At 40.6% G+C, this 20,213-nt stretch overlaps 1 protein-coding gene across 1 annotated transcript in view; it reads left to right on the top strand.

The window, feature by feature from the left end:
* The first annotated feature begins 3,493 nt into the window (after positions 1-3,493).
* The window catches only part of DBX2 (developing brain homeobox 2), a 40,083-nt gene continuing 23,363 nt past the window's right edge, over positions 3,494-20,213 (top strand). The window contains exons 1-2 of the mRNA XM_072798245.1: positions 3,494-3,954; positions 18,236-18,331. Coding sequence (XP_072654346.1) covers positions 3,561-3,954; positions 18,236-18,331 — 490 coding nt within the window. The 5' untranslated portion in view covers positions 3,494-3,560. The remainder of the gene's footprint in view (positions 3,955-18,235; positions 18,332-20,213) is intronic.

Genomic DNA, 20,213 nt, shown 5'->3' on the forward strand with positions numbered 1-20,213 from the left:
GAGCATTCCCCAGCATTTGTCTCTTGGCTCATTTCTCCTCTCACTACACTATTTTCTTCTTTTTTTAAAAAATATTTTATTTATTTATTCATAGAGACACAGAGAGAGAGAATGAGAGGCAGAGACAGAGGCAGAGGGAGAAGCAGGCTCCATGCAGAGAGCCTGAGGTGGGACTCGATCCAGGGTCTCCAGGATCACGCCCTGGGCTGCAGGCGGCGCTAAACCACTGCGTCACTGGGGCTGCCCTCACTACACTATTTTCTTTGGAAATTTCCACAAAGAACCAGAATGCCTGTCTACATTTTTCTGTTCATCTTCCATGTTAAACCTGCTCCTCATGTTATAAGTCCTCATCCTGATTAAGTGGGTATCTGGTCATTAGACCAGAAAACTGGAAGTGATTCTACAGTCTCCTTTACTCTCTATAACCCAGGTTTCTCAACCACCACACGATTGACATTTCAGGCTGGGTGACTCTTTGTTGGGGGAGCTGTCCTGTTCATTAAGGATGCTGAGCAGCATCCCTGGCTTCTAGCTATTAGATGCCAGTGGCTAACTGCCTCATCCTCTCCTCAAATTACAGCAACCAAGAATATCTCCAGACATTGCCAAATGTCTCTTGAGTAGGGAGGGGACCACCCCCCAGTTAAGAATACATCATCCTAAAAAAAAAAAAAAAAAGAATACATCATCCTTGGGATCCCTGGGTGGCTCAGCGGTTTAGTGCCTGCCTTTGGCCCAGGGCATGATTCTGGAGACCTGGGATCAAGTCCCACATCGGGCTCCCTGCATGAAACCTGCTTCTCCCTCTGCCTGTGTCTCTGCCTCTCTCTCTCTCTCTCTCTCATGAATAAATAAATAAATAATCTTTAAATAAAAAAGAATACATCATCCAATCCTATAGATTCAACCCACTGTAATATTTATCCCCTCCATTCCAATTTCTTGCCATTAGTTCTGTTAAACTCCACATCACTTTATGTCCAGATCTCTCCAATTGCCTTCTCCCTGGCTGTGGGGAAGATGAATGATCCAACAGTTATTCTCAACTCAAGTCTTCATTGCCACCTTCCATTACAGAACAACAGAATGCTTGTTTCTTACCTTCCATGGCGTGGCCAGATGACACCATTTAGCTTGACAAGTAGATTTGTGAAGAGAGTGATAGTTGAACTTACAGGTTCTAAGGCTTTGGAATCTTCCAGCTTAGATTGTATCTCAGCCTCAGCGCTCTGATAGTTGGGTAGCTTTATGAAAGTTATTTATGTTTTCTGTGCCCCATCAGTAACACCAGGTACCGACCTTAGAAGGTCAGCCTTAGAAGATTAGTATGAAGTTAAACAAGTTAACATATTCAAATAGTTTAGTCTATACTTGGCCAAATGCAAATACTACGTGGACGGGCATGGATGATGTAATTTCTCTTTGCTAATCTCAAAGGTTACTACTTCACAACCCATCCCTAACCACTGTTCACCTTTTAAGATTCAGTTTAGGGGAATCTTACTCTGGAGGTTTTCTCACACTTTTCCTTCCAAATTACAATCCCTTCCTCAGATAATTGCTTCTTTTTCTCCCTAAGCTTTGAACACCTACAAAGCAAGGACCAGACCTTTCTCTTCTCTCTATAGACATACTCCCAGGATCACCGCAAGTGCTCAGTAAGTATGACATGATCAGTAAAGGTGTGTTGACTAAATCAGAAAGTGAATGAATATTAGTAACACACACCAGCCTTGCAAATAACTTCCCTTCCGTTTAGCAGCAGGTAGGGAGAGTGGATTTTTAGAAAGCTTCCTATGTCATACCTAGTATAAATGAAACACAAATCAACTAGGTGAATTTTTTTTTAAATTTTATTTATTTATCTGTGAGAGACACACACAGAGAGAGGCAGAGACACAGGCAGAGGGAGAAGCAGGCTCCCTACAGGGAGCCTGATGTGGGACTTGATTCCAGGACCCTGGGATCATGACCTGAGCCAAAGGCAGACGCTGAACCACTGAGCCACCCAGGCGCCCCTCAACTAGGTGAATTTTTAAAAGGAAATTTATCTCACTAGTCTGGCAAGTCTGGCCAGCTTTTAAGTAAACTGAAGCTAGGAACCATATTATTATTCAGATAAAGAGGAAAACCATACATGCAACCCCAAACCTTTCAGACATCCTTTAAAAACCTTATTTTAAATAAATTCATCTAAATTTGTACAGGGGAGTAGCAATGGGAATTGTTAATTGACAGTGAAGTCACAGTTTTAAAACTCCATTGATACAGTCTCTAAAATGAGGAGCTTTTAAATTGCTTTGTGGTTAGAAGAACTTTTAACTACACACACACACACACACACACACACACACACTTTTTTCTCATGTCCAGTCTCTAGCAGGCTGTTCATAAATTGGAAACTGGCCAAATTTCTAGGGGGTGGGGAGGGGTGGTGGTGCGGGGAAGAGCAAGTGCGATCCTAAATAATTCAGTGTTCTCATCCTGGTTTCCGTGGAGGAGGACCCCGACCACTTTTGGCTAGGAAAACTCGGTGGTGGCTTTTCCTCCTGGGTTTCGGATCCAACCATTCAAGCCACTCCAACCAAGGTCCCTCTGTCCAGATCAAAATTTATCAAAGCATCTCTTCTGGAGTGATCGCTAAGTAAAATCTCATTAAAAAGTGACTGGAAACGAATTCCTAGAGACTAGGGTTTTCTTAAAAGGTCTCCCAGAAACACTCATTTCCTTTGCCTGAACCAATGAGCGCAGGGGAGCGTGTGTGTGTGTGTGTGTGTGTGTGTGTGTGTGTGTGTCCATCTCATGTGCAACCCACTCCTTCCAAAACTTTTTGTCATCTGTGGGGCCACCAAGTGTCAGCAACCCTCGAGGCCTTCCTGATGCCTTTCTACACCCTGGGGGCTGCTGGCTTCCCGCGGATGACGCCCCCTGGGAGCTGAAGAAGGGCCACCAGCCCCGGAGGGCGCGGGGTCTAGCAGCAGGTGGCCCGCCCTCTGCAGGCGAGCGTCCCCGGGCCTCCGCGGGGCTCCTTCCCCCGCGGCCGTGCGCCCCGGCGCCCCGGGGGGCAGCGTGGGCTCCAGGGTCCCCCCCAGTCCCCAGCCGCGGGGAGCGGAGCGGGCGCCCGGGTCCCTCGGCCTCCACGCCCACCTCCTCCCCGCTTCGCATCCCCTCCCTTCGCCAAAGCTCAGACTCTCGGGGGCCGCCCTTATTGTGGGCCGCGTCTGTCACTTTGTGGGCCGGGTGACATGAATGGATGGGCTGGACACACCTTCCAGCCCTTCTAAAAAAAAAAAAAAAAAAAAAAAAAAAAAAAAAAAAAAAAAAAAAAAAAAAAAGTCCGGATCTGCTTAGGGCGCGAGAGGGACTCCCCCGGCGCCCCCAGAGCCTGCGCCGCGGGCCGGGGACGCGCACGGCTTCCCCCTCCCACACTCACTCCTCCCACCCTTAAAAAAAAAAAAAAAAACCCGCCCAACCCAAATAAATAATATCGTTGCGAGGCCGCGGCGTCCTCGGGGCCCGGTCCTCCTGGCGGGGCCGGCGGCGGGCGGCAGCGCACTATGCTCCCGAGCGCCGTGGCGGCCCCCGCCGGCGCCTACTGGGACGTGGTGGCGTCCTCCGCGCTGCTCAACTTCCCCGCGGCGCCGGGCTTTGGCCACCTGGGCAAGAGTTTCCTGATCGAGAACTTGCTGCGGGCCGGGGGCGCCCCGCCGGCCGGGCCGCAGCCCCCCGCGCCCCACGGCCCCGCGTCGGCTGCGGGCGCGCACGGCCGGCCCCTCCCGGCCAGCCCGGTCCCGCTCAAGCTGTGCCCCGCGGCGGAGCCGGGCAGCCCGGGCGGCGCGCCCTACGGCACGCGCTGGGCTTTCCAAGTGCTCGGCCCCTCGGCGGACGGCGCCAGGCTGCCGGGCCGCGCTCCGGGGGCCCGAGAGTGTAGCTTCCAGCCTCCAGCCGCAGGTGAGCAGCCGGGTCCCCCCCCCCGCGACCCCCGCCCCCGGCCGGTCCCGGCCCCCTGCGCTCGGCGGTGCGCCCTGCGCGCGGGGAGCCCGGGCCTCGGCGCTCGCGGGTCCGCGCTGGCCCGGGGTCGCCCCGGCGCGCCTGGAGCCTCCGTGGAGATGCCACCGCCGCTAGCTGGGACCCCCGCCCCATCCGCGTCCCCATCGCATCCCCGCACCTGCCTCCGGGGCTCCCTTCCGCAAGTGGTAGGGCCACCCTGGCGCTCAGGCCCTCCGGAGCCACCCTGCCCGCACCTCCCGGGGGCAGCGGGAAAGGGCACCCCGGGCCCCCGGATCCCCGGATCCTCGGATCCCCGGGCCGGCTGGGCCGGTGGCACGGGGTTTCCCGAGCGCAGCGCCTCGGCCCGGCCGGCTGGTGTCCCCGAGGCCGCGCGCCCCCAGCTCTCCCCCGCGGGGTTCCCGCCCGGCCCGGGGCCCCGCCGTGCGCGCTCGGCCTCCCCGACCTCGGCGACCGGCGGGGCCCCGGGGACGCGCGCGGAGGTCCTGCGGCGAGCGCTGCGCAAACTTGGGCATCGGGGCCGACTTGCTCTTTGTGCTGAGCCGAAACCGCGAAATTGGCACCTGGAAAGGGAAATTCGGCAATACCTGCGCGGATCTGCCCAAAGAAAGACATCTGGGCTTGTTTTCATTTTTCGCATGAAACCTAAGCGGTGTGATTGGGACGAGGATGCGGGCGGTTTAGTCCCCTGTTAGCCAAAAGCGCTTGGAGACGCAGCCGAAATGGGCAGTAAAGGAAGGAAAAGTCTCCTGGAAACTCAGAAGCAGAGATCCAGTTGGATTAAGTTTGTCTTTCTTTTCTTTTCTTTTCTTTTCTTTTCTTTTCTTTTCTTTTCTTTTCTTCTCTTCTCTTCTCTTCTCTTCTCTTCTCTTCTCTTCTCTTCTTTCTTTTTTCTTTTTTTTCTTTTATTCTTTCTCTTTCTTTTTCCTTCTTTCTTTCCTTCCCTCTCCTTTTCTTTTCTTTTTTTTCTTTTCTTTCTTTTCCTTTTCTTTTTTCTTTTTCTGCCTCCTTAGACGATCTTAACTCATTCTTTTAATCCCGATGCGTTTGTCCAGAATGACTAATAGACGCTTTTTCAGCAGATTCCATTGTCCCAGTAAACTGCCGGATCAAATTTATGGCTAATGGCTTTATAGAATTTAACATGTTTAGAACCTGTCCCGGTCTTTCAGTTTGCAATGGTTACTAACAGAATGGAACAAATATGATTATATGAGCACCGGTCTCATTCACGTGGAATAAAACCTAAATTCTAGGAAGCCTTTTTTTTTTTTTTCACCTTGGGAAAAGAACAGATACAGTTAAAGGCAGTTCCTTGGGAATTTGGGCCTCTCTGTTATTTCTGAAGTATTTGGAAAATTAGAAACGTATAAAGCAGATGCACCTAGACAAGAGTTAGTAAATAATGTTGTGGCATGAAAAAAACATCGTTTTCAAAAAGATGGGCGATTTGCATAACTTTTAGTGGTTTGGCATTGTGTTCATAGAAGTTATTTTTCAGGATTCTTAAACTGCTCCTGATTGTGATTGGTTACTCAGCCACTGAAAGTTACTGAATTTTCACTTTTGTAGATTTTACAGATTAATTTTAAATAAACAAAATGCAAATCAAATGCTGATAGTTCAGTAACTGAAAAAGAATTTTGTATATCTCTCTCACTCAAAATATTGCAATTATGGGGTAAAGGGTCTCTTTACTACATTTTGAAAAAAATTTCTAGTATATACTCATTCTTGTACACTTTAAAGTGTCAAAATGCAAACATGAGTTTTTGGAGTAATTGAGAGAGTAAAAGAATTTATATTTCCCCTTGAATATTCTGATATAGTTTAAGCATGCACTTTCCTAATATTATATTTGGTCCTCATTGAAGATTTGATATTCTCCTAGGTTAATTTTCATATGAACGAATAACGTTTTACTGAAAAAAAAAAAGAAGTCCATTTAATTTTTGAATCTAGAGAAGTATCTTAAGAAAATTAAAACTCTCTCTATTTTTTCCTATAAGTATGCTGCTGAAAACCAGCATTTACATTCATTTATCTCTGTAATTTGACATAGAATGTAGTTTTCTGAACATTGCCCTACTTTTATTTAAGTGACAGATTTTTGTCCTCCCAAATGTTGTGGGAATTCTTCTCTACTGTGTAGAATTATGAAGTTATAATGAGTACTGACAAGGTTACTATCACCTGAAAATTAGCTGACTGATGACATAGTGATGATGTTCTATAGAGAATATAAGGGAGATGGAAGTGCTACTGTTTTTGGAAAGATAACAGTATGTCTTTATATTTCTCTCTGAAAGGTCAGCGGACAACCCCTTCTGATCCTTTAGACACTCACTTAGAAGTGGATCACAAATGTGATCTTTAATCATTTCACCATATTGACTAGTCACTTTTTTCCAAACTTAACTGGTTGAGTGCACCAATCTGAATGTCGAGTGAGAAAACCCCAGAGTTCTTTTTTATTTCAAGGTGCATTAGTGAAATATGGGACCATTTAACTAGGGGATTTATACCACCTCATGCATTTCTGCTTTACTATCTTTGTTACCCATTTTTAATTATACCATATATTTCCTTCATTCACCAAATGCTTACTGACCATCTCCCATGTGTCAGGCTCTGTTCTAGGCCATTGGGATAGTCAGTGCACAAAACGGATGACTGTCTCTTCCCCTGTGGAGCTGACATTCCATGTTCCTACTGCTCTGTGGCTTACCAAGTACTTTCATAATCGTTAGCTGCTTTAATCTTCCTAGTAGGCCAGGTTTTTTTTTTTTTTTTCTATAGTGATTTACTTTACTTACTAATTTTGTTTTGTCAGAAGTTACAGTGAAAACCTCTGTGGACTTGTGAAAGAGACAAAATCACCCCATATCTTTGTATTCCTTATATTAGTCTTTCACTGAATTTCAGAAACTAGTGATAACCAATTACACATATCACAATAATCAATCAGTTGTGATTTTGTATCTGAGCCCAGAAGGAAAGAAATTGGTCTTCTCATTTATCTTGCTATCGGTCTGCAAGGTGGTGACAGTTCAGCAGTAACCCAGATTTACAGGTAATAAATGAGAGGGTAGCTGTCCCTGCTTCATCCCTGAAAACTCGCAAGTCTTTGAGTATTTCGAGGAGGGAAAAAACCACTCCATAGCTATAACGGTGTCAAGTGGTTTATAAAGAGTGGTTTAAAAACTTTAAAAATGAAAGGGCGTTCCTCAAAGCTCAAGAGGGGCACATTTAGCACAATAGGAGGTAGTAAATAGTTCACCTCCAGGGTTGAATCCTTGGATCTGTTCTAGTTTATTAAGGAAAACCAGAAGGTTTTCCAATTAAATTAGAATCATCTGAGATCCTTCCCCAAAAGTTCATGAATGTCATTATTTGGTGAATATTGTGCTAGATTAAAATATCCATGTTTTTGTATATAAAAGACTTGAAGTCTAAAAAGCTGAAAGATTTAAATTTCTTTTGATTATGTCACGAGTTTTATTCAAAAATAAGTGTAAATAGCCTGGCTTCTTAATGACATTTGTTATTTTCAACATTTTAAAAAATGTTTGACGTAAAGATAATTTCCTGAATGCAATTTATTGATTATTAGATCTATTCCCTTTTTTTTTTTTAAGATTTTATTTATTTATTCATGAGAGACAGAGAGAGAGAGAGAGAGAGAGAGGCAGAGACAGAGAGAGAAGCAGGCTCCCTGCAGGGAGCCCCATGTGGGACTGGATCCTGGGTCTCTAGGATCACGCCCTGGGCCAAAGGGAGGTGTTCAACTGCTGAGCCACCCAGGAGTCCCAGATCTATTCCTTAAAAGGATTAGAAAGCAAATATTCCTTCTGGAATAAGTGAGTCCTTCTTCTTCTTCTTTTTTTTTTTTTTTAATAATTTTGTCAATTAAGTTGTACTGTATACTACAGAAATGGAACCAGGTCCATGGCATTTTTCTGGCCCCTTGTTAGGATTGCTTCTTACCATTAATACTTAATGCGCATTCTAGTTTTCGTATCCACTTCCCAGTGCCAGTTACTATGTACCTGTTAATCCTTGACTCTGTCTTAAACTAATTGTACTTAGTTTGGTCTAGTCCAACTTGAAGACTTTGTGACCTAATTGATTAAGCCAGAATTTGTCACTTATTTTTGCTCTCACTGTGCTTTAGATTTGTTTTGGCAAATTAAAATCAGAGCATCTCGAATGTTAGTGATGCTGACCCGGAACCAGAATGGAGAATGGAGAATCTAGAGAAGAATAGGATAGACCCTGTTCTAGTGGTTCCTTCTGCAAGCCATCACCTCAGCCATCCTTTGGTGGAATCTGTAGTGTTTAACCACATTCTTACAACATGTTTATGTATTTTTTTTTGTATCTCCTTAACATGTCTTTAGATTTATATTAACATATTAATAACTTTACTCAGTTCATGAGAATCAGCTCTGAACAAAAGGTTCTGTGTTCCCCAAGTTTATGACCTCCTTCAGATTCATGGAGAAATTCTTGCAGCGAAAAGAACCAACATTACTAATTAGTCCCTTCCTTTCTAGTAGTGACTCAGTAAGCCACCGTCCTTACAGAATAACACCTGAGTTGGAACTACAATGGGGTAGCAATTTATGTGTATTTAACTTGCCTCTGGCTTTAGCACCTATCCCACTCCCAGCCCCTAACATATGCTTCTCTACTCCACTTTAACAACAAGGAATCTCAATCTGTTAACATGTATTGAAGCTATTGAGGTTTAATAATAAAACAGGAGTAAATCCAGCAGGCAAGTAGGAACATTTTAGAACTTTTCCCCTGAACTCTTATTGACTTAAGGGATTTGAGGGTTATTTTAAAAGGCACAGTGGTTTGAATGCCCAGAAAATTGCATGCACATTTATGGATAAGTAAACATAGGATTCAGAGAGTTCAGGGTTATTTGCAGAAAGCCAAAGGATGCCATGTGTTGTGGGTAGTTTGAAAGGATTGTCGATAGTGATTTTATTCACATTTATTTGCCATAAATGGGCCTCCGATATTAGAATCAAAGCTGTGAATTTGACTCCACTGTATCCCTCCTTGAGTGTGCCACCTTCTTCCCCTTTCTTATACCCACCAGAAAAAAAAAACCTCCTTTGCTGTACGAAATCATTTTATGCTTAGGTTTGGTGCTGAACAATGATAGAAATGGCAGCAACATGAATGTAAGGGAAGCAACATAGGTGATGTGGTCATAAGATACTTTGAGATTCTTTGCCATGAAAGCTTTTACAGAAGCGAAATGCTCTTTTTAACATATTTAAACAAATATGTCCTTAGGTGTGTGTGGGGTGATGATGGAATATTTAATTTGCACCTCACTCAACCTGTCTTCAGTACCCTGTTTCTGTTGTTGATATTGTTTATGACTTTAGACTATGTCTTATTATATCTTTCAAGAGGACTTGATTTGTTGCTCCTAATGCAGTGTTTGTCTACTTAATCTTGGCTCTAAATAAAGTTTTTTCCTAATTACAGTGATTTTTTTTTTATAGCAGAGGTACACAGTTTTTAAATCAGTTAAATCAGTATAAGTTTTCATTCAAATACACCTGGAGTCTGTCAGGAATAAAAAGGCAAATTGGAAAAAGAAACAATATGATTTTTATCTAGGAATGCTTGTTAGAATCCTTATTTAAGACTTCATTAGATCATGCTTTCCTATTTTATACTCTCTTAGTAAGAAATTGGATTTTTGCCTTAATGTATAATATGCTTACCAGACCCTTGTATATTTTATTCCAAAATATTTTATTTTACTTTCAGTAATGTTTCCACTTTTAATGAAATTTCTCTCTTTTATTCTTTTTAGCCTCCAGTCAGTACTTGATTTGGCAATGCTGAGTGATTCATCACTTTATATAAAGTTACCATAGCTGATTCCATTTTTAATAGTGTTATTCATTTTGTCAACCCGCTATTAGTTGGGACTATTTCAGGGGCACATTCTTGTGAGTTATGTGAACAGTAAACTTGAAGGCACTAAAATTCCCTCTGAAGTCAAAGATCAAAAAGCCTCTAAAGTTTTTAGACTTTTGGTTTCAGAACCAAAGCATCTGGGAAAAGGAAAGAAAAAAAAATTTCACGTCTTTTTCTATATTACTGAATACTTAATTGCCTTCTTGTTTATCAGTATTCCAGAGATGAACTAGGTTTTTCACTTTTGTTTCACATTTAGGCACTTTGCCATAACAACCTTAATTTTATTAATGCAAAGTGGCTGTCAGAAATAGAATATACGATACGTACATTTTTACCAGTCCTCTTGAGAGGACACACCATTCTTGTTCTTTAAAATGTTAAATTTCTGACAACTATTAAAATTAAAATATGTGGAGGAGCCTGGGTGGCTCAGTCGGTTAAGCGTCTGACTCTTGATTTTGGTTCAGGTCATGATCTCAGGGTTGTGAGATCAAGCCCTGCATTGGGCTCCACGTGCAGTTTAGGATTCTCTTTCTCCCTCTCCCTCTGCCCGCCCCGCCCCACTCTCTCTCACTACTCTCTTAAAGAAAATATGTGAAGGAGTTATTCTTTGTGAAGAGCTTTGTACATTAAAAGGGAATAAAAACCATGACTGCTGGCATATTTCTTAAAGAGACTATCCCTAGGGCTGGATTGAGTTTAGGTATACTGAACCAATTCTGTAGTTATATTGGATCTGAAGCCAAAAGACAGCCCTATTTAAAGCAGGAAAAGAGGCACTCCTGATTATTTACATATTTCTATAGGTGCTTTTGCATTACAAATTGAAGAGTTGCAACAGACCTATGGCTGCATTTTTTTCCTATTTTTTATAATAAATATTTGCCAACAGTTCCTCCAAAGCAAAAATGGCAAATTGGGTAAATTTAAAAATGCAGTTTTCTGAGCTGGTTTTAGCAGCATTTCTATAATTTTAAAGCCTAGATTCAAGTCTAAGGTCTTTATATTACTGATTATATAACCATAATCCATTCATAGAAGCTCCTTGAGCCTCTCTTTCTGTTATCATTTTTAAAATAAGAACAGAAATTAGAGTCAGCGTTTGACTTTCAAACATACTGCAATAGCCCACTGATAACATACAGCGAAAGATGTGAAAGACTCCTTCCTGCCATTCCACCATAAGCAAAATATTGGTAAAAGGGAGACTGCTGTGTAAAAAGCCTTCTCTGAGGTTGGAAGCTTAAAGGAACAATTTATTCTCTCACAGTCTTGTGGGTTGACTGGGCTCTGCTGGATGGTTCTTCCTTGGAATCTCATTGCAGTTAGATGGCAGCCAGGGCTTGATCTTGTGAAGGCCCAACTAGGCTGGATGTCCACAAAGACTGCTCATATGGACTTTCCGAGTGTGTTGAACTTCTAATAGCATGATGCTTGGGTTATGAAAAGGGGAGTTCTAAGAGCAAACATTCCAAGAACCAGACAGTGGCTGCAAAGGCTTCTTATGGCCTAGGGATGGAAATTCTAGAATGTCACTTCTTCCACATTCTTAGTCAAACAAGGCAGCAAGACTATCTCAAATACAAGGGAAGGGGAGTTGAGACCTCACCTCTCAATGAGAGGGGTGCCAAAAATATGCAGCCCATTCAAAATCTGCCACAGGGCAAAATCAGGGTAACCATTCTCAGATACAATTCTTGCAGGTCCGTCTCCTGCTGGGGTAGAACCAACGCAAGAATTAGTCACACAGAGTGGTATATAGCTCGGAGCTGCTCAAGGAGCTTCATTAAGGCTTTTAGAATTTGACAGCTACAGATGCCATTCTCTCATTACGCCATTCTCCCTGTGACATTGCCTGTATAATAAAAAAGAGCAATGGGTTCCTCATATTTAGCTCGATTTTTCAGAGCTGCTGATGGAGATACGGTGAAGAGAGAGGCAGCAGAGGTAGTGATCATATTTGATGATTGCAGCGAACCAGGGCTCTACAGCTTGAGAAGAAGCCAGACCCTACCCACCTGCTGATGATGTGAGGCTAGAGAAGATGCTAGCACATCATCACCTATTCTTATGTTATTACTGCAGTGGGAATCTTCCGTGTAGCTCCACCTTGCTTCACCACATCACATCCAACACTGCCAGGTGAAGTTTCCTAAAATACAGCTTTGTCATATTACCTACCTATTCAGGAAGACCTTACTTATCCCCATTTGACAATAAAATCAAATAAAAAATACTCTATTCTTCAACACCTTCATTCCATCAGCTACAGTTAACTCCCCCAACTACATTCCTTAACGCTCAGTCTTTGGGCCTTGTGCCAGCAGCCGGGCTGGTCTCCTTAACCTGCCCTACATGTCACTCCTTGCCTCCTTTCCTTTTGTTCGTGCCACCTTTCTTTGTTGGAATGCCTTCTTTTCTCATCCTTTGTCGTTCCAAATACCTTCCAAATTAAGGTGTGGATTAAGATGTTGTTCCTGCTTAAAGCCTTCTTTGACAAAGCCTTCTTAACAATAATCTTTTCTTTTTACTTGATTCTATGTTTCAGTGGAAGTCTTGACCATGCTGCTTCTTTTTATACGGTGTCTCACAGTTGATCTCAAATTACATAATAATGGCAGGAGTAAAGGCTAACATTTATGGAGTGCCTGCGGTGTCAGACATTGTTCTGTGTTCTTTTCAGTGGTCCCATCCCGGCTATGCATTGTAATGACCTGAGCAGCTTTTGAAACAATGCTGTGCTAAGGAGCCCACCCTTAGCCAGAGCGTGTCTGAACCCAGTTGGTGTGTGGCCTGGGCATCTGTGTCTTTGAAAAGCACTCTAGATGATTCTAATGTGTATTCAGGGTTGAGAACCAATGGTAAGTAAGGGAAATGCACAATATGAATTTTTTTCAAATCTTATCTCTTTCTTGGGGAATGCCTCAGATTTTACAGAACAAAATTGAATTTGGAGAAGAGAAAAAAAAATTGCATTTCATTTCTTTGATCAGCAGATAGAAGTCTCTAAATTAAGGAACACTAAGTAGAAATTCTTCTAGGGAAGGAAACTGTCCCTTTTCAACTTTGTAATCCCAGCACAGAGTACACTGTGTGGCACTTGATAGAGATGCAATAAATATTATTTGCACAGAATTAAAAGGATAGACTCAAACAAGTAGACACTACACTTGATTTATTTTCTCATGAGCTGTACCAGAACATTAAGACCTTTGTTTTTCTGTGTCTGAAATACTTGAGGAAAAAAAAAATGTGGACTTCTGTTGTTTTCTGATGAGCAGGGAAATAAAGGATGAATTTACTCAACTTGCTTTCCCTTGTGACTGAAGGCAAATTTGCATGTAGATCACATAAATGAATTCCTTCCAGGTTGTGTGATAAAATAAATCACACCTCATTAGGTAAGTGATATTTCTTAGGTCTTAACCATGCAGGGCATCTGGTTGCCATTCTTTGGAGTCTCATTTTTGGGTCCACTCTATTCCAATTGTGTATTATTTTCAGGTCAGAAGTTTAGATTTCTATATTCCTGGTGCCCATGTACCAGGCACTTGAAGAAGATCATTTAAAATAATTTTTTAAAAGGTTTTACTTATTCATGAGAAAGACACAGAGAGGCAGAGGAAGCAGGCTCCCTCCCTGCAGGGAGCCCAATGTGGGACTGGATCCTGGAACCCGGGGACCATGACCTGAGCCAAAGGCAGATGCTCAACCACTGAGCCACCCAGATCCCCTTAACACCATTTTTTTAAAAAAATTATTTAATTCCCTATTTCCTGGGGGTATCTTTTGACCCTCTGTTTGCCTTAGTAAGACATGGTACCTCTTCTGGTTTTGTCCTCCTCCTTAAAAGGTGCTGCTGATCAGCATAGCATTGCAGTGGACTCTTGAAATTTATTTGAAGGTTTTATTAGTGGTCTTTAGTATTCTTTCTGTGGAATGTCAACTGAAGTCAGTACCACAGTTTTGCACCAACAATAAAAAGAATGTGGTTTCACCCCTTTTAAATATAACGTTGTTCTGCTCCATCAGTGAAAGAAGAGTGAAAATAACAGAAAAGTAATTTAAAAACTACTATTGCTTTCTAAACAATAGAATTTTGGAAATATTTTTTCTGTAGTTGGGCTTGTAACCATCCTTGACTTGAGATGCTTGTATCATCTAGTTATGCTTAAAAAGAAATCAGGCCAGTTCACCATTAAGTTGTCTCTAAGTTCCCACCTTAATTAAATATTCATAATGATTAATAGATATTTTGATGCTGTGGCTTCAGTTAAGTCAGAACATCTGATTAAGAAGTGAAAAGTTCATGAGGTTTTCTGTGAATAAGTGTTTACTCATTTAGATTCAGAAGGTTTAGTTCCAAGAATTTTAAGTTCGTTTGTTTGTGACTTAGAGTCCCACAAAAACTGGAATTGTTGGTGGGATACAAAATTCAGGGTATCCCAAAATGTTGTGCTAACAGAACCTAACATTGTGCTTTAGTACTGGACATTGTGCATTTCTTTTTTTTTTTTTTTTTTTCCATAGGAAAGGCTATTTGTTTTTCTCTTATGGAAAGCTTGGGAGATGTGTCCCTTTCCTGGGCTCTCTGCACATGAAATCTTTATCTCTCCTGGCTAATAACTAAATATTATACTAAAATATTTATGTTTCTCTTTTCCTTTAAAAAAAATTGCTGAAAAGAGTCCTCATCGCATTCCAGATGCATACACATTTGAGGCTGAATGCTAATGAATGAATGAGAATGTGTAGAATGAATGTGTAGAATTCATAGCTAGTCCAGTGCCTGGTGTATAGTAGGCACTTCTTAAATATTATTGTCATAAATATCATTCAGTAGGCCCATGATGAATTGTTCCCGATATGATTAGTGATAAAGTGACTGCATCTAGATTGCATTGACGGGTTTTGAAATGCATGTCATCTGGGATGAAATTGCCTTGTTTCCTGCTTTTTTCAGAGCATCTTCCGAGTAGTTCTTAATGGTTTACAAAAGTTTTAACACATCTGTCAACTTGCTACTTTGTTTTTATCACAGTTGAGTTTCCTTTTCTGCTCATTGCTTTAAAAAAGCATGTGGTTTACAAAGATTTAAAAGCATGATGTATATTTTTAAACACATTTCATGGTTTTATTTATCTTGTTTTTTTTGCATTTCATTGTTTTAAATGGTAATTTCCTCATGCCATTTGACACCCCTGCAATCACATGCTCAGCTGGATTACTATTTGACTTATGTCAAAGTAGGCGCATGTAAAAAAAAAAAAAATGGAGCACTTAATTGGAATTTCACAGCAATTTTCACATAAGCCAGCTTAAGCAAGGTGTATTTATGTGTGTAAATCAGGAATCTACTAATCTGTGTAGATGCATGTATATCAAAGAGATGGTTTACAATGGTGAAGAAATTCTGTACACCTGCTCATGTGGCCTGCTCATGTAACATGTAGTTCCTTAACCACAAGAGTTTATTACTGTAGATAACATGTCATTTTTATCGCAGCTTTTACTCCATTAAGATAAGGTAATATGTAGTAAGATAACAAACTATTCAGTGAAAACTCTTCATGGCCAAATTTGATACTTAGATCATATATCTCAAAACTTCGTGTATCACAAATGAATTTAAATGATCACTTGTCTCAAATGAACCTTCATTTTTAAAAAATCTTTTATTTTTTTCTATTTTTAGGGCCATAGGGTCAGACTGAAAAACATTTTGACCAGAATAGTAAAATTTGTGATTTGTACATATATTGCATGCTTATTATAATAATATCACTACTGTACTTATTTCCTACATTTTATGCTAAGTAAAAATATGTCTTTTATGTGTGTTTTTCTAGCTATCATGATAAATATTTCATTGTATGAATGGCACAGCATTACATTTTGGGCCAAACAGCACAATAGCCATAACTTAACTGTCTATGGAGTGTTTATTTTGGAGGTGAAATAAGTTAACAGAAATGCTTGAGAATGAACATAATGTGACAACTTTTATACATAAAAATAAATTTTTATTTTTCAAAGTACTTCATGTAGTCTAAAAATAATGAAAAATGTAACTCTGCCTAAATAATGCCATTTTCTTAAAAGATGTCAAATTAAAACGAATGATTTATCATTTCTTAGATGGTTTTATAGTCAATATTGGAACAACTTGTGATAGCAGTAAAATTTTTTCAAAAGTTTTATTAGCTGCCTGGGTGCTCATTTGTTGGAGCTTGCGCTCTTAATCTCAAGGTCGTGAGTTCAAGCCCCACATTGAGTGTGGAGCCTGCTTTAAAAAAAATAAAATAAAAAAATAGTTTTATAGAAATTTTGAACACCCAAATGAATTTCCTCTTCATACTTTGCTTAGTTGCTGTATTTTCAAAATGTCATTTTTTAAAAAGATTTTCTTTTTAAGTCCTCTCTACACTCAATGTGGAGCTCTTACAACCCCCAGATCAGGAGCCACACGTTCCACTGACTGAGCCAGCTGTGCCACTCCTCAAAATATCATTAAGAGAAACACTTTATTATTTGAAAATTTGGATATTAAAAAACAGAAAATTAAAATTGGCAGCATTCCATTATATTACTTTTTTATGATTAATTTGCAATTTGAAGGCATTAAGAACCTAAATTCTTTTGGGACGATACACTTATTTTAATATATCCTCCAAAAATATTGGTGAAAATGCACACATGCTTATCGGTGTTTAAAACACAAGTGATTAAAATACAGTGGTTAAAATACAAGTCTGAAATTACTGTTCTTGAAAAAGATGTGTATTCATATCAAAATAATATTCGTTAAATATGATTAAGAAAAACATTGCCATTGAATATGTAGGGAGAGTAATAAAGATATTTGTTTTCTAGTCATGTTCTAGATTTTAAGGTCATCTGTTATAGATGATACTATATTTCAAGGTGTGTCTGGGGAGCAGGGAAGGGGTTAGTTCCCCATCCTCATTTTCTCCCTAAGGAGATCTACAGAAGCTTTCTATTTCTTAGTTTTCTACATTATTTGTTCATTTATTGAAAAGTTATCAAAAAAAAAAAAAAGAAAATTTATCGACATTTAGAATGTGCCAGGTACTCTTTTGGGTATGCCATGGTAAAAGCAAATCATCCGCCTTCAGAAACCCTCACCTGTATTTATATTATACTTCATTATACTAAAGGACGTGGATTTTTTTAAGGTTCTTGACCAAAGCGCAGTATATAGTAAGTGTTTAGTAGAGCTATTGCTCCTGTTCTGTGACATCCTTTATAACTATTGTTTGTCTACTGAAACAATAGTTTCAGTACAATTTCTTTCCTTATGACAGAATTGGTACCTATTCCAGGCACATGTGTTGAAAATGTCACAAATACCATAGTTTGAGAACATGAGCAGAACAGCGTATGTGGTAACTCCCTATACTATAAACACAAGTGCTTCCAGGTTAGCTAATTTCTCCTGAGATAAAATGCTATTTTTTTCAGATATTTTTGAATATGTAAAAGTAATCAGAAAAAATACTTTTTGTTATAGAATTGCTCAGTAAATTGACTCTTACCAACTTTGGAATCCAACTAATTATACATTTCAAAGAACCTCCTGAAAAGAAAGAGTAGTATAATTCCTTCTAAAAAATTAAACTTAAGGACATAATGTTCAAATTGTTTTTTTAATTTAATTTTACTTTTTACTTTTTACTTTTTTCCTTCAAATTGTTTTCTTGGTAAATGTTATATCTTGAGCTGTATTTTTCAGAATGGTAGCCCCTACGCACATGGATTTATTTTATTTTATTTTATTTTATTTATTTATTTATTTTGGATCTATTTATTTTAGAATAATTTAGATTGAGAATTCAGTTAGTCAGTTCCACCAGCCACATTTCTCAGGAGCCATGAGGCAGATAGATCCCATGTTGGACAGTAGAGATTAAAGGACGTTCCATCACCACAGATCATTCCCTTGGACAGTGTGGCTGTGGGATATTTTAAATAAAGGAATACATGCTACATATAATTATGACCACACAGAAAATCAACTAAGTTTGGTTTTGATCCACTGAGTCTTTTCAACACATCTTCTAAATCTTGATTAAAGTGTTTGGCAATCTCTTTGACAGTTAAGGCTATTTTAGAATGACTTTCAGTGAAATTATAACTAAGTAGAGTCTCAGAGAATGAAGTGTTTCACTCAGTGACTTTTGGGAAACTAGAATTTTGATTATTGTCTAAAAGAAATGGCTCATCAATGAGATCAATGCTTTCTCCACAGCGTCTTCCAAACCTTTCTTCCTGAGCGCCCCGCCATTCTACTCGGCATGCTGTGGTGGGTCCTGTCGGCGCCCTGCATCCCCCACTGCTTTTGCAAGTAAGTTTTTATGCTTCATCAGCAATGCCTCAGTTATTCTGTAAACCAAAGCAGCAGGATTTAATGTGCTCTGGAAAACTAATTGGTAATGCAATGGCAAGGAGCTAAATCCTCACTAAAAATCACAGCGATCCTATTCAGGAGGTTTCCAGAGATTTATCAGACCTCAGCACACTGAGCAATTGTGAGTAGTTTCTAATGGCATTGAAACCCAGGGCTGACACACCAAGGAAAGCGACTTGTTTTCCATTTGATATAAAAGATCTCAGAGGGACCAGTTTGGCTCTTTCTGAAATGTGTAACCATACTCATTTAGAGCAGAAAAAAAGAGAGGAAGGAAGCCTAAGAAAATGTGCTGTGTAAAATTTCCATCCAGCTTCAAATGTGATGCGGAAAGTCATTAGGTGTCCATAGAAAATAATGAAAATTGTCCAGATTGTAACAGGGGATAAATACCTCCTCTCTGGGATCTTGAAGAAAGCCAGAGTTGTAGGAAATATTTTCAAGAGGACTTTTCCTTGAACATGACAAAATTGAAACAGTGTCCGGGGGTGAAGTGAGAACCAACTTTGAAAACCTTTCAGAGCATGCGTGCACACACACACTCACATACCCAAAGAGAACAAATGTCAGACTAGAAAGAAATTAAGTTCACCTCGATCTTGAGATTTCTAGGTCAAATAAGAATTTGTAGGCAGAGACTCTGAGTTTATGATAAAGAAGTACAGTAAAGGGGCACATTTAGTTCAGCTGCCCAAGAGAAAACATTTATTCAGGTTAACCCCTCTGTCAGGTGCAAAGTGAAATAGGAGTTGAGTCAGGCTGAAGTACAGAGCTCTATCACGGTTGAATTCAGGTCCCTGCTGCCTCTCTGTTAATGTGTTTTATGAATGTTTCAGGAGAGCAGTTGCTCAACAGAATGATTCCTGACAAGTGAGGCAGCAAATGCTGGCCGTTTAATGAGCTGCAGGCTTCTGAGCATCTCTTTAGGGGGCCGATACTTTCCCACAGAGCACTTTACATGGCAGGGACCCAGCCACAATGGGTGACAGACCCATGACCAATCGTCACTTTCACTTGACTCATCCACACGCGACCTCACCACGATTTTTCACTGTGCAGATGAACTTTAGCAGCCATTTCACATGGAAAAGGCTTGGGCAAGGGTCAGTTGCCCTTTTGTATGGTCATAAAGCAAGGCTCTGTGTGTCCATCTTTTCTCCTGTCTCACATTCCGAGTGAATTTCTGGACACCATTTAAAGCACTTGACTGAAAAATAAAGCAGTGAATGAAACTGACTTTTATAGACTCATTCTAGCTCATCTTCCCATATAACCCTGTCCACCTGAAAAGGGATTTAGTGGATGAGCTGAGTGTATACAGGACTTGCTGAATGCATAGGGCCCATTATCAACTCAGGGGATTGTTTATTAACCAGGACTGATACACCACTATTTTGGAAGTGACCTATTAATTGTCCATTTAACTAGAATGTATTGATTCAAATAGAAAAATAGAAACCATGACTAAACCTTTTACTCGCTCCTTCAAGGTGGTCTCCTATGAGGGCAATTGAAAAGGGTTGTGCAAATTAAGGACACATTTGTCACCATAGGATATCAGGAAAAGGCTGCTGGAGTAGAGACTTAAGTCCCAGATAGCTGAGCCTATGGCATAGTGGCATCTCTGGAGTTAAATCTTTGGTGTTGCATCCCTAGGGTAGAGATTAAAAGAGATTCCACCCCTAGTTTTGGTTACTTCACCTTGATAGAATACTGGACTTGCATTTTAGAGAGCCTCTGGCAGTGTGGGTTAGGCAAGTGGAAATGGACAGAAAATCCTAACAGGTGGACATTCATGTACGTGTGCTTGTATATGTTT

Source organism: Canis lupus, chromosome 25 (assembly GCF_048164855.1).
Source record: "Canis lupus baileyi chromosome 25, mCanLup2.hap1, whole genome shotgun sequence".
NCBI classification, from domain to species: domain Eukaryota; kingdom Metazoa; phylum Chordata; class Mammalia; order Carnivora; family Canidae; genus Canis; species Canis lupus.